Source organism: Podarcis cretensis (genome assembly GCF_951804945.1).
Source record: "Podarcis cretensis genome assembly, chromosome: 16".
NCBI lineage: Eukaryota > Metazoa > Chordata > Lepidosauria > Squamata > Lacertidae > Podarcis > Podarcis cretensis.
The window spans coordinates 26694616-26707608 of NC_137186.1; the positions used below are offsets into that span (position 1 = coordinate 26694616).

At 46.8% G+C, this 12993-nt stretch overlaps 1 protein-coding gene across 1 annotated transcript in view; it reads right to left on the reverse strand.

Annotated features, from left to right (window-relative positions):
- Positions 1 to 1061: 1061 nt before the first annotated feature.
- RTN4R (reticulon 4 receptor) overlaps positions 1062 to 12993 on the reverse strand; it is a 108010-nt gene continuing 96078 nt past the window's right edge. Inside the window, exon 2 of the mRNA XM_079956878.1 lies at positions 1062 to 2845. Coding sequence (XP_079813004.1) covers positions 1413 to 2845 — 1433 coding nt within the window. The 3' untranslated portion in view covers positions 1062 to 1412. The remainder of the gene's footprint in view (positions 2846 to 12993) is intronic.

The following is a 12993-nucleotide window of genomic DNA, read 5'->3' on the forward strand; positions in this document are numbered from 1 at the left end:
CTGTGGCTTACAGAAACAGGCATTCAGAAGCATCGCTGCCTCCAATATGTTCAGACTCCAAAGGTGATTAGCTCTTCTGCGAAAGCTGCAAATCCTAGCGCGTCAACTCTGCATATTTTGACACAAGAAAATCCCCCAGACCTGCCAAAAGACGTGACTCAGCTACACAACACATGCGTATATAAATATTCAGCAGATAGCACACTGAACACACACCTCTTCCCAATTTCCCCTTTTATCCCAACAACTCCTGTCAATCCTCAAGGTTTCATTCTTATTTTCTGCTCTCCTCGCTTGGCTTGGGGCCTGGTTTATACATCCTTTTTCTATTCTGGGCTATCTGAAATATGTATGATGCTAGGAGAGACTGTGGGGAGCTTGTGAGAGGAGGGGAACCATACCATTAATGCAATGGGTTTCGTGCGATGAAATCCTTTGTTGCTGCCAATTAGAGATTGCATAATGGCAAGCTCCATGCCTTATTCATCACCTCCCTTCCAGCTGACAGCCCGCCTCAGGTGGTTACTGCAAGAGCTAAAATCCAAAAAAGGGAGAGCCCAGGATTGACATACGTGAGACATTTGTCTGTTTGCACATCTCTCTGTGTGCAGAGGACACCGTAAAGGGGGCAAAAAAAGAAAAGAAAACCTTTATTTCATATATTTTTTGTCATTGTTGAACTTGTACACAAGTAAAATAAAATGCATATCTCATATATATATATATCATATATATATATATATAATTTATATATATATACTGCAGTCTCGAGGGGATGAAAAGGGATGCATTCTTTAACAAATGCCCCTGTAAACATGGCGGAATAATGAAGGTGGAAAGATGGTTAAATTGCAGGAATCGGAAACGCAGGAGCGGCAATGAAATCATTGCGTCACCTCTTCAAATGGTAGGGGGGTATCGGTACTTGCAACATCATTCAAGGACTGTTTCAAATTACAAGTAACACTTTGGAAAACATTTTGAAAATGGCATATTTGCATCTTTTATTTTTTTTCTATTTCATTTTTTTCCATAGGTAAATCTTTCTCTCTCTTTTCCCCCCCTTTTTAACCATCAGCTGTGGCTATAGACTCTCGTGGGCAAGTGCAGTTCCAAGGACGAAATAATAATAATAATAATAATAATTAAAAATTAAAACACATAAATTTCAGGAGGAAATAAATTATGTACAACGTTTTGTTTTTTATAAAGGCATCCAGTTAACTCGTAGCGTAACCAAGTTTTGTTTTTGTTTTTGTATTTCCCCCCCTCTGGGCTTAACTTTCTTCTTGTTTGTGGAAGTGATTTTTTTTTTTAATGGTTTTATTTTTTTTAAGCAAAAGTCCTGGGATTAAAGTATCACTCCTCGAGGAAAGGGGTGGGAGGGCAACAAGAGACATGTTGCTGTCGTTTCAACAGGACCAGAATAGACTCCACATCAACAGAGAGATCGATAGGCTGGGGATTAGCCGTGAGGTGGTACTTTGCGTGGGCTGAGCCATGCGACACTGTGACCTGGATTTGTTCTTTTTCGAACACCCCTGTCTCTTTTTGGTTGGGACTGTCGAAGGTTCGATGGGGCCTAGGAACTCAGGTTTCAAATTGGTCAGTGGAGGGTCCACTGCACTGGGGAAGGTCCCAAAGGGGGAGTCGTTGATCTGTTTGTTGCTGCTGTTTTTTGAGGGGTCCGTCTCCGCCTGGGGCTTAGTTTTGGCGATGTTTTCCTTATCCTTGAGGGGGTTGTTGGAGGAGGCTCGGCTGCTGTGGGAAGACGGGCCTGCCTTGGCTTTGGCTTCATAAATAAAAGACTTATCCATCTCTGGCTGGCAGCATTTCCGCCCACCATCGTGGGGGCTTAGAGGAGGGTCGGCCGTTGGCAATTTGCCAGTCCTGGTCTTAGTGCTAAAGACGCTCGTTCTGATCTGGTTGAAAGAGTCGACGCATCCCTCCAGGTCGGCGCTCTGCAGCCGTTTGAGGTCCCTCCCTGCCAGGTGAGCGGGCAGGTGGCACTCGAGTTCCGAAGAAGACCCTTTGAACTGCTTGAACCAATCCCAGAGCGACCGGGCTTGGCAGTCGCAAACCCATTGGTTGCCGTTCAAGCGGAGATACTGGAGGGAGACCAAGGGAGCCATCGTCTCTCCCGTCAGCACCGTCAGGTTGTTATTAAACAGGTACAAGGTCATCACTTTGCCCAGGTCGTGGAAAGCCCTGCGGTGGATCACACTGACCCGGTTCTGGTGCAAGAGGAGCCGGTCCAGGTTGATCAACCCCCGGAACACGTTTTCCGACAAACTTTTTATTCTGTTCCCATGCAAAAACAGATAGGTGAGGTTAGCAAGATCCAGAAAGGTGTCGTCCAGGAGGTTCTGCAGGCTGTTGTCCTGAAGGTAGAGATACTGCAGAGAGAATAGCCCCCGGAAGAGCCCCGTGGAGAGCTCCAGGAGGCCACAACGGTCAAGGTGCAAGGTATGGAGGTGGACAAGGCCTTGGAAGGTGGAAGGGTTGATGGACCTCAGGTTGGTGTTGTCGCTGAGGTCCAGCTCCTCCAACTTGTCGAGCCCGTAGAAAGCCCCGGGTTCGATCAGGCTGATGTTGTTGGAATGGATCCAGAGGATGGACATGTTCCTGCAGGAGGTGAAGCTGGTGGAGCGGATCACGGTGATCTTGTTGCTGTGGAGGAAGATACGCTGAGTCTGGATGGGGATTTCGGAGGGGATGGCTCCAAGTCCTTGCTGTTGGCAGCTGATGGTGATCTTGGGTTCGCTGTAGCATACGCAAGCCCCTGGGCAGGATTCCGCTTCCGACGGGAAGTTCAAGCACAGCACCAAAATTAGCAGTTTGCTTCCTGGAGGGACAGCCATAGGGGAGGAGGGGGGGAAAGAAGAAGAGAGAATGATATGCAAATTAGATCATTAGCACCTTCTTTTCCAGCATCCCCTACATTAGCTCAAAATGCACCTTTGGAAAATTCATTAACTGCACAACCTTGGCGAACGTGCATGACCTTGATGAAAACATAGGCATTGCTTTTGTTCCACCAGCCTGAGAATCAGCTCAAGGAATGGAAGGAATAAGGCTTAGCAGAGGAGCTCATTGTACCCTTTCCCTTGCCCCCCAGTCCTAGCCTGATTTGGGTCAAAAGTAGATTTGGGGCAGCGGGCAGAAAGAAAAGCAGTTCAGGTAGACCGCATCCACACCATAGCAGTATCATACCGCTTTAAACAGTCATGGCTTCCAACAAGGAATCTTGGCAGCTGTAGTTTGTTATGGGTGCTGAGAGACATTAGGAGATCTCCATTTCCCCCCCACCAAGAACTATAGTTCTCAGAGCTATTTAACCATCAATCTTTCTTCCCCGGGAACTCTGGAAACCGTAGTTTGGTAAGGTGAGATATAAGTTAACTAAAAGCAGCTAAAAGCACAAACACAGCCAACACGTTTAAAAATAGATTATAACACTAAGAAGTGGACACTCCTGGGAAACATCCCATGACACAACAAAAAGGTCTTCAATTGTTCCTGGAAAGTGCAGATAGTGGCCACCTGTTGTATCTCAACAGCAATGTTATTCTGTGAAATAGGGGCAGTCACACTGAAGGCCCTGCTCCTCTGAGTTACTGCAGAGGGGACTTCTGAGATCTTTGGAACTGACAAGAGGAACCCTCCCACAGACAGCAGTGATCTACTGGGTGCATAAGAGATAAGGTGGCATCTCAACATTAGATTAGTTTACCTGTGAGGTCACCTTACCTCTCACATGCCCACTCAGCCAATTCACACCAATACAGGATTCACATGGAAGAACTTGGTCTTTTAGTGTGGCAGTGTCCACACTCTGGAACTCCCTGCCTATTGATATCAGTCACCTTCGTTGTATTCTTTTCAGCACCTGCTAAAACCATTTTTGTTTAGACTAGCCTACCCAGATAACTGGAATATCTCAAATGCTGATGTGTGTTTTAATCTTTTCTTTTTGTTTACAGCTGGGTTAATAATAATAATAATAATAATAATAATGTTTCAAATTGTTGTTAACTGTTTTATTGTTTAATTCTATTCACATTGAGGTTTGTTTGTTTGTTTACAATCAAGCAGGGCATAAATTTTATGAAATAGATAGATCCCATTATATGTATTTTACTGGCAAATGCATTGAAAAGTACGGGTTTACATATAATTATTTTTAAGTGCATATTTTATTTTATGTAGAACTGGCACTGTTGCAGGTGCCATGCTGTATCTATTCTGCATCTATAAGAAATTGATATTTTAGTGTGGCGTCATCCACACTTTGAAACGCCCTGAGTCTTTGCTGTACTCTTTTCAGCCCACGTTAAAAACGTTTTTGTTCAAACAAGCCTACTCAGATTCTAGAACGCTGGAGTGTTTTTAGTTTATTATTGCTTTTATTTTTATTTTATTTTTATTTTAAAAATGCTTCAGTTGTTTTTACTAATAACTTCATTGCTTCATTCTTTTTGTAAACTGCTTCAGTAAACTGCTGCAATCAGGTGGGATATGAATATTGCGAAACAAACAGACACATTGAATGCAAAAAGTGCTTGCAAAATGTGTACCAAAAGCCTATGGCAGGACGTAATGCAGGGTGCAACAAACTACTGACTGACAGTGAAATTGTAGGTGGGACAAGGGCACAGCTCAACTCGTGCCCTCCTTTTTGGCAGACAGCTCTGCAGCAGGTGTGACTTTCACCTTGGCTTGGTGTGACCCATATCTCCAGATGCCTGTCCAATTTGTCCAGCACACTGTCTCTCTCTCTCTCTCTCTCTCTCTCTCTCTCTCTCTCATTGCCTCAGCTGACCCGGCTCTGTCAACTCGGTGACTGAGCTGTGACTTTGCATTAAAGCATAATGAGGCATCAGAATGCATGAGCATCCTTCACAAAGGAGGATGACTCTTTTCCCGAAGAGACACAAGCCGAGAAAGGGGTCCTGAGGCTTGGACTTCCCTAGATGATGGGATGGGTTGCTGGACAATTCCTCCAAATGGAGGGAGTGCAGGTCAAATGTGACAGGGATTCTTGGTGCCTCTTCAAAATGTGGATGGACCAGATTGGCAGAGATAATTCATAATGATGTGGGTTTTTTAATATATATATATTATTAAAGATTTCTTGGTTGGTTTATGGTGTGGTTGTTTGTTTGTGATTGGCTGTAGTGAACTTTGTTTTCATGTGGGAGTGGTGTGTGTGTGTTTGGATCAGGTTAGCCAGATTGATTCGAATGCTGTCAGCGGGTTCTTGTTATTGTCTTGTTGGGCTGTATATGTGATAAAGAGGAACCATAGCGGGGTGAAGGCGTCTTCTTCTATTTGTCCCCGTGTCAGTTTCAGTTTGTTGGTTAGTTTTTCTAATAAAGCTGTTTCCCAAACTATTTGATACCATTGGTCCATGCTTACTTCTGACAGGTGTCTCCAGTGTCTGGCTATGATGCTTCTGGCTGCTGAGAGTAGGTGGGCTATGAGCTCACCTATGAGCTCACCTGTGAGTGGGCATTATTGTCTTGGAAGATTGTTAGTAAGGCCAGTTCTGGGGTAACTTCTAAAACTTGCTCAGTTATTTTGCATATTTCTTGTATGATTGATGTCCAGAAGAGTTGGATTTTAAGACATTCCCACCACATGTGGAGGTATGTGCCTGTGGAGGTGCATCCTCTCCAGCATTTTGGTGAGGTTCCTGGGCATATTAGTGTTAGTTTCCATGGTGTTAGGATGAGGGCAAATCTTTGTCTAAAATGGTTTGTTTTAATTATGCATTAGGTACTGTGTACTACAAGGGACGCGGGTGGAGCTGTGGGTTAAACCACAGAGCCTAGGACTTGCTGATCAGAAGGTCGGCGGTTTGAATCCCTGCAGCGGGGTGAGCTCCCGTTGCTCTGTCCCAGCTCCTGCCAACCTAGCAGTTCAAAAGCACGTCAAAGTGCAAGTAGATAAAGTAGATAAGTAGATAAGTAGGTACCGCTCCAGTGGGAAGGTAAATAGCATTTCCGTGTGTTGCTCTGGTTCGCCAGAAGCGGCTTAGTCATGCTGGCCACCTGACCTGGAAGCTGTATGCCGGCTCCCTCAGCCAATAAAGTGAGATGAGCGCCGCAACCCCAGAGTCAGCCACGACTGGACCTAATGGTCAGGGGTCCCTTTACCTTTACTGTGTACTACAGTTTAGGGGAAGAGTTGAAGATTAGGAGAAGAACCATAGTTCAGTGATGGAGTGTCTACTTTGTCCCTGGTTCAATCCCCAGTAGCATGACCAGGTAGGGCTGGGAGTATCCCTGGCCTGAAACGTTGGAGAGCTGCTGCCCACCAGTGTAGACCAAAGATGCTGCTTGCCTCCAGCTCCCATCATCCCCAGCCAACAAGAGCAATTGCTATAGAAGATGAGAGCTGAGATCCAAGAACTTCTGAAGGGCCACAGGTTCCCTGCCCCTGGTGAAGGCAGTGCTGAGCTGGATCAATTCATTTTCCCCAGCACTACCTGTTGATTCCCCTGAGATGTCCCTTTGCAGAGTAGGACAGACGTCATTATCACCACCATCATTATGAACTTCTTGCATAAAAGAGAAAATGAACTTGTAATAGCTGGATTTGAAGTTTGAAGAAAAATACTGGTTTATAGAAGATAGAATGGCTGGATCTCTGCTGGACAGTGAGCCGGAAGTCATTTTATTCTTCTTTATCTTCCTCTAATCTCCCCCCCCCCCCCCGAAAAGCAATGACAAACCTAGACAGCATCTTAAAAAGCAGAGACATCACCTTGCCAACAAAGATCCGTATAGTTAAAGCTATGGTTTTTCCAGTAGTGATGTATAGAAGTGAGAGCTGGACCATAAAGAAGGCTGATCGTCGAAGAATTGATGCTTTTGAATTATGGTGCTGGAGGAGACTCTTGAGAGTCCCATGGGCTGCAAGAAGATCAAACCTCTCCATTCTTAAGGAAATCAGCCCTGAGTGCTCACTGGAAGGACAGATCCTGAAGCTGAGGCTCCAATACTTTGGCCACCTCATGAGAAGAGAAGACTCCCTGGAAAAGACCCTGATGTTGGGAAAGATGGAGGGCACAAGGAGAAGGGGACGCCAGAGGACGAGATGGTTGGACAGTGTTCTCAAAGCTACCAGCATGAGTTTGACTAAACTGCGGGAGGCAGTGGAAGACAGAAGTGCCTGTCGTGCTCTGGTCCATGGGGTCACGAAGAGTCGGACATGACTAAACTACTAAACAACAACAACAAAAATCTCCCCCCCCCACACACACACAATGACCGCTCACCACTTAAAATGGGGGGCGCCCTTTGCGTGGACGCGTGCAGCCCCTAGATCTGGAGCGGCCCCAACAGCATAGGCTTGGCTTTGCCTCCCCCAGGTGGGATACCTGGAGGTCTCTGCCTACCTCAGTCAGTTGTCCAATCCCACCTGGGGGAAGTGTTGCCAAGGTGACCAGGCCAGGTAGGGGAGGGATTACCTGCCCACACAATAGAGGGAGGATCTTACCTGGGAATCCTCACTTGGCTCCAGAGCTTCTCCCACCCTACCCACCCTCAGTTAATGTCTTATTTTGCAGGTTAACTTTTCTTCACAGGTTTTGCAGGTTAATTTTCTTCACAGGTATGCGGGCGCTGCTACGTTAAGGTCGCTGTTAAAGGGCCGGAAAGGAATTTCCCTGCATTGGCAGGTTTCGCCTTTCCCGTAGCAAAACGTCACAACTTTGGCGGTATCAGGCCTTGGGCGGAATCCTTTAGTCCATCTTCCTCTTTGCGGCAGCAATACCAGGGTTCCCCGTTAAAGGGGTTTTTGAAGGGAGGCTTTGGCCGTACGCCGAAAGGTCGTCATTGCTCTCCCCTGCGGCGGCGTAACGGGGGCGGCTATCTCTGCTTGAACATATGTTCTCCAGAGCCGGCCCATCCCCCCCCACACACACTGGATAACCCTGATGCTCCCTAGGTCCCCGGCTGTGGACTGGGGAGGGAGAACGCCCAATGCCTGAGCCAAGGTCTACCCACATTTGAAATTTAATAAAGTTGTGGCCAATTTAATCCCATAGTACGTTGTCTTGAGTCGTTATTCCACATGACGGGGGGACCGCGCGGGATCTGGGGACTCCGCCTGTCCACGCAAAACACTCTTTCTCCTCTTCTCTTTCTTTTCTTTCCCCTCTCCTCTCTGCCCCTCTCCTCTCCCTTTCTTTAGGTTTCCCTTTTTCTTGTCTTTACTCCTTCCTACCTTTGTTCTAGACTAAGTAGCTGTTAGTATATTGTAAAAAGTCACTTTGCAACGGACATGCATTTTTGTATATCTCTGAATAAGGATCAATAAATAAATTTCCAAAACAAAAAAGACGTCGCCAGTCATCATGATCATTGGCATTCTCATCATCCTCTGCTGCTTTGGTTTCTAGGTGATGATTTCCTCCTTGGTCCATCCTCGGGGATGGTTAAGTGGGTGCCAGGGCAAGCAGGCAGCAGAGCCTATAGCTTACATAGCCCCACAAACCCCATCCACAGGCCAGCTGGCCTGCAAGCATATTGTCTACCCATATATAGCAGGGCTGGGGAACAATTCTCAGCCTCAGGCCCACCTCCCCTCCTGGGCCACCATCCAAGGGCAAGAAGCCATAGCCTCCAACATTCTTCTGATGAAAATTGGGACAGTGCAGCACCCAAAGACACAATGTTATCAATAATAATTTATTATTTATCCCCCACCCATCGGGCTGGGTTTCCCCAACCACTCTGAGCGGCTCCCAACAGAATATTAAAAACACAATCAAACATCAAACATTAAAAACTTCCCTAAACAGGGTTGCCTTCAGATGTCTTCTAAAAGTCTGATAGTTATTTATTTCTTTGACATCTGATGGGAGGGCGTTCCACAGGGCGGGTGCCACTACTGAGAAGGCCCTCTGCCTGATTCCCTGTAACCTCACTTCTCGCAGTGAGGGAACCGCCAGAAGGCCCTTGGAGTTGGACATCAGTTTCTGAGCTGAACAATGCGGGTGGAGACACTCCTTCAGGTATACTGGGCCGAGGCCATTTAGGGCTTTCAAGGGCAGCACTAACACTTTGAATTGTGCTCGGAAATGTACTGGGAGCCAATGAGAGCACAGAACCAGCAGAAGCACCAGTGATGCCTACAAGCACCAACTCATCTTCCTATCGCATACCAATGCTTATGCACCCTGCATCAGAAGAAAGGAATAAAATTAATGGTTTCATCCTATGTTACCCATGTACCTGAGTAGGAGAGATGGTGACTGGCCCAAAGTCACCAGAGTCCACTTCAAGGCTCAACAAGGACTGTGCTTTCGTAATCTCTTCCTGACCCACCAAGCCCACTCCTCCATCTTGGATCTCAACTCCACACACGCCAACTGTTGTGAGATGGAGTGTGCCAGAGAAATACTCTTGCATGCTATGGAGAGCAGGGCAGAAACCGGGCTATAAATCTCAATCGATAACTTATTATTGCTTGCTAGGTCGATACTATAGATATGGCTTGAATGTTTTATTGGGGGAATGAGAATGGTGCCAGGGGGGTGATAACCATGAAGAAGGGAGATTCTCTCTTTGGGGTAATCAAAAGCTGGAAACCTAAACCGGAACTGCAATCTTGTCATCATAACTCACTCGGTGCACTTAATAAAACTGCCAGAATCCGAAGCATCTATGTGCTTCCATACACTTCCATATCAGATATCAGGGGAGAGCTGGCACCTGCCTGGAACGCATGCCTAATCTGTCCCAGATATTATTAGCTTCTGCACAGCCCCCATGAGGCTCTGGGTTAGGGATTTGCCTGGTGCCATCTGCTGGCTGGCTCACCATCTTTTTTTGACACATCACCGCCCATCGAATGGGATAAAATAACACAAGGCGCATCAAGTCCCTGCTGGGAGTGTATCACACTGGGAGGCATCCCTGGGGAAATTAAAGCATTGCAGGCACCGCTCTCTGCCCAGCACTATTTCTTACTGGGTGAGAGAGGCAGCAGAAGGATATATATATATATATATATATATATGGTGCAAAGGGGAGAACATTCTGGAGCTAGATGGCTGCTGATCATGTATCAAGCGGGTGAGGTGCAGTAGGGATTGGGAGGTGTTCCACACTTCCTCATACTTCTGCGTTGTGAGGGCAGCAAGTCAGGGGTATAGCGTGGTGAGGGCCATAGCCCCAGGCACCGGTCCAGGGTTGGACTGAGGAGGAATGGTGGGGACTGCCCCAACCTTCTCCTAAACCTTCCCGAGAACAGGAGGACAGTATAGATTTAGAGCAGTGGTTTGCAGAAGGTCACAGTTCAGAGTCTGCAGAGGGCAGAAGCTGGGAAATATTGGAAGAGGAACAGCAGGAACAAGAAGCACCAGGGGAGAGGCAGCTGACAGACTCAGTGTCTTTAGAAAGCATTCCGGACCCACCCCCCTTTCCCAGGACCAGGCGTGCATTGAGAGTAGTAGAACAGAAAGCTCAGAGGCAGAAAGCACAGATCAGCCAACGCAGGGGTGACGTAGAATAGGAGAGACGGAGGGAATGAAACTTTACCCAGAGCAATGCCATTATCCTAGGTAGACTGCATTCCTTCATCTCTCTCTGTGCATAGTGAATAAATTCCTTGGTGAGAACTGCTTTTTGGTTTGTCTGCTGCTTGGCTGCCACCATGGAAGGGATTGGATTCCCTGAACCCTGACAGCATCATGCCCCCACTCCCCTCACTGAATGGCCACCCAGACAGTGTTGGAGGGATGCGCCTGCCCAGGGCTGCATCGGCCAGCCTGGCTCCCCCCTGCATGGGTGGGCAGGCAATGCAGCAGGGCCCTGAGAACCTTCCATGCCCCCCACCCACCCAGAAGTGGGGGTTGAGTGTGGCAGGTTTTGTTTACCCTCCACACCCCAGCCCCTGGTCCTGCCTGGTGTTTGTATACGTATGCCCCGGGTACCAGCAAAGGACGCAACGCTACTGCACCAAGCTCCACCTGACACTGCCCATCTGTGGGGCTTCAGCTTGGCCAATTCTATCCATTCTATCTCAAACATGAAAATAAGATGGCCAAGGAAATGGAGAAACTCCCTTATGGAGGTTGCAGTATTTGCCCCTGCGGAGGTTGCAGCAATTGGGACTTTCTAGTTTAGAGAAAAGGCAGGTGAGAGGTGGCATGGTTGAAGTTTATGACCTTTAAAGCCCTTCATGGCCCAGAACCCTCGTACCTACGGGACTGCCTCTCCCGGTATGCCCCACGGAGAGCCTCAAGGTCCATAAATAGCAACACCTTAGTGGTCCCGGGCCCTAAGGAAGTTAGATTAGCTTCAACCAGAGCCAGGGCCTTTTCAACACTGGCTCCAGCCTGGTGGAACGCTCTGTCTCATGAGACCAGGGCCCTGCAGGATCTGATTTCTTTCCACAGGGCCTGTAAGACAGAGTTGTTCCGCCTGGGCTTTGGCTTGGAGCCAATTTGATTCTCTCCCCCTTTCTTTTTTTCCTTTCTTCTCCTGTGATGAGGCTGCATTTTAATGTTTCAATATTTTAATGTTGCATTTTAATCTTGTTTTTAAGTTGTATTCATTCAACTTATTTTTATTATTGCTTGTTAGCCGCCCTGAGGAGGGGAGGGTGGGGTATAAATTATTATTATTATTATTATTATTATTATTATTATTAATTATGCATGGCATGGAGAAAGAAGAAAGAGAGAATTTTTCCTCCTTCTTTCATGACACTAGGGGCATCTAATGAAGATTAACATAGACTCAGGCCAGAAAGTCCTTCTACATGCAGTACAGAGTTAAACTGTGGAACTCTGTCCCACAGGGTGCAATGATGGCCACCAAGTTGGATGGTTTTAAACGAGGATTTGACAAATTATTGAGGCCATTGATGGCTGTTGACCACAATGACTATAATCTGTGTCCATGGTTGGAGGCAGTGACGCTGCTGAATACCAGTTGCTGGAAGCCCTGGGAATGGTGTGAGTGTGTGTGCGCGCTCTTGTGCTCAGGTTCTGTCTGTGGGCTTCCCATTTCATAGAATCATAGAATAGTAGAGTTGGAAGGGGCCCTGAGTGTCATCTGCTCCAAAGCCCTGCAATGCAGGAATTTGTCCAACATGGGGTTCAAACCCACGACCCTGAGATTAACAGTCTCACGCTCTACCAACTGAGCTATCCCTAAGGGACAAAACATTACACCAACAAAGCTGGGGTATCTGTGCTTGAGTCCTGCTTGCTGGCTCTGGAGCTTCTGTTTCGCCACTCTGAGAACAGGATACTGGACTAGCAAGAATATTATTGGCCCAAAAATGGAAGCAAGAAGAATTACCAAGAAGAATGGAGGATGAAGTTAATGGACTATGCAGAATTAGATAAACCAACAGGAAGAATTGGAAACCGGTGGGACCAGACATTCACGGAAGACTGGAGTAAATTTACGGACTATTTGAAAAGTATTTGTGAAGATCATACGATGTTTGTAGGCTTGCAAGAAGTTCTGTGAGGAGTATTATTGGAAGTATTGCAAAAATAGATAGGGGCATTTGTTAAGAGACTTAAAGGCAATACAAAGTTAAGAAATGTATAAGAAGTAGATGCAACGATGGATTATCAGAGGTGCTGATAGAAGTAAAAAAAAAGATTGGATAAGTGATAAGTTTCGTGATACATTTTATAATTGATATGTTAAAATCAATAAAAATTATTTTTTTTAAAAAAGAGAGAGAACAGGATACTGGACTAGATGGACCATTGGCCTGAACCAGGAGTCTCTTCTTACTTTAGTTTGTTTTTACCAACTTTAAAGGTAAAGGTACCCCTGCCCGTACGGGCCAGTCTTGACAGACCCTGGGGTTGTGCGCCCATCTCACTTAAGAGGCCAGGGGCCAGCGCTGTCCGGAGACACTTCCGGGTCACGTGGCCAGCGTGACATCGCTGCTCTGGCGAGCCAGAGCCGCACACGGAAACGCCGTTTACCTTCCCGCTGGTAAGCGGTCCCTATT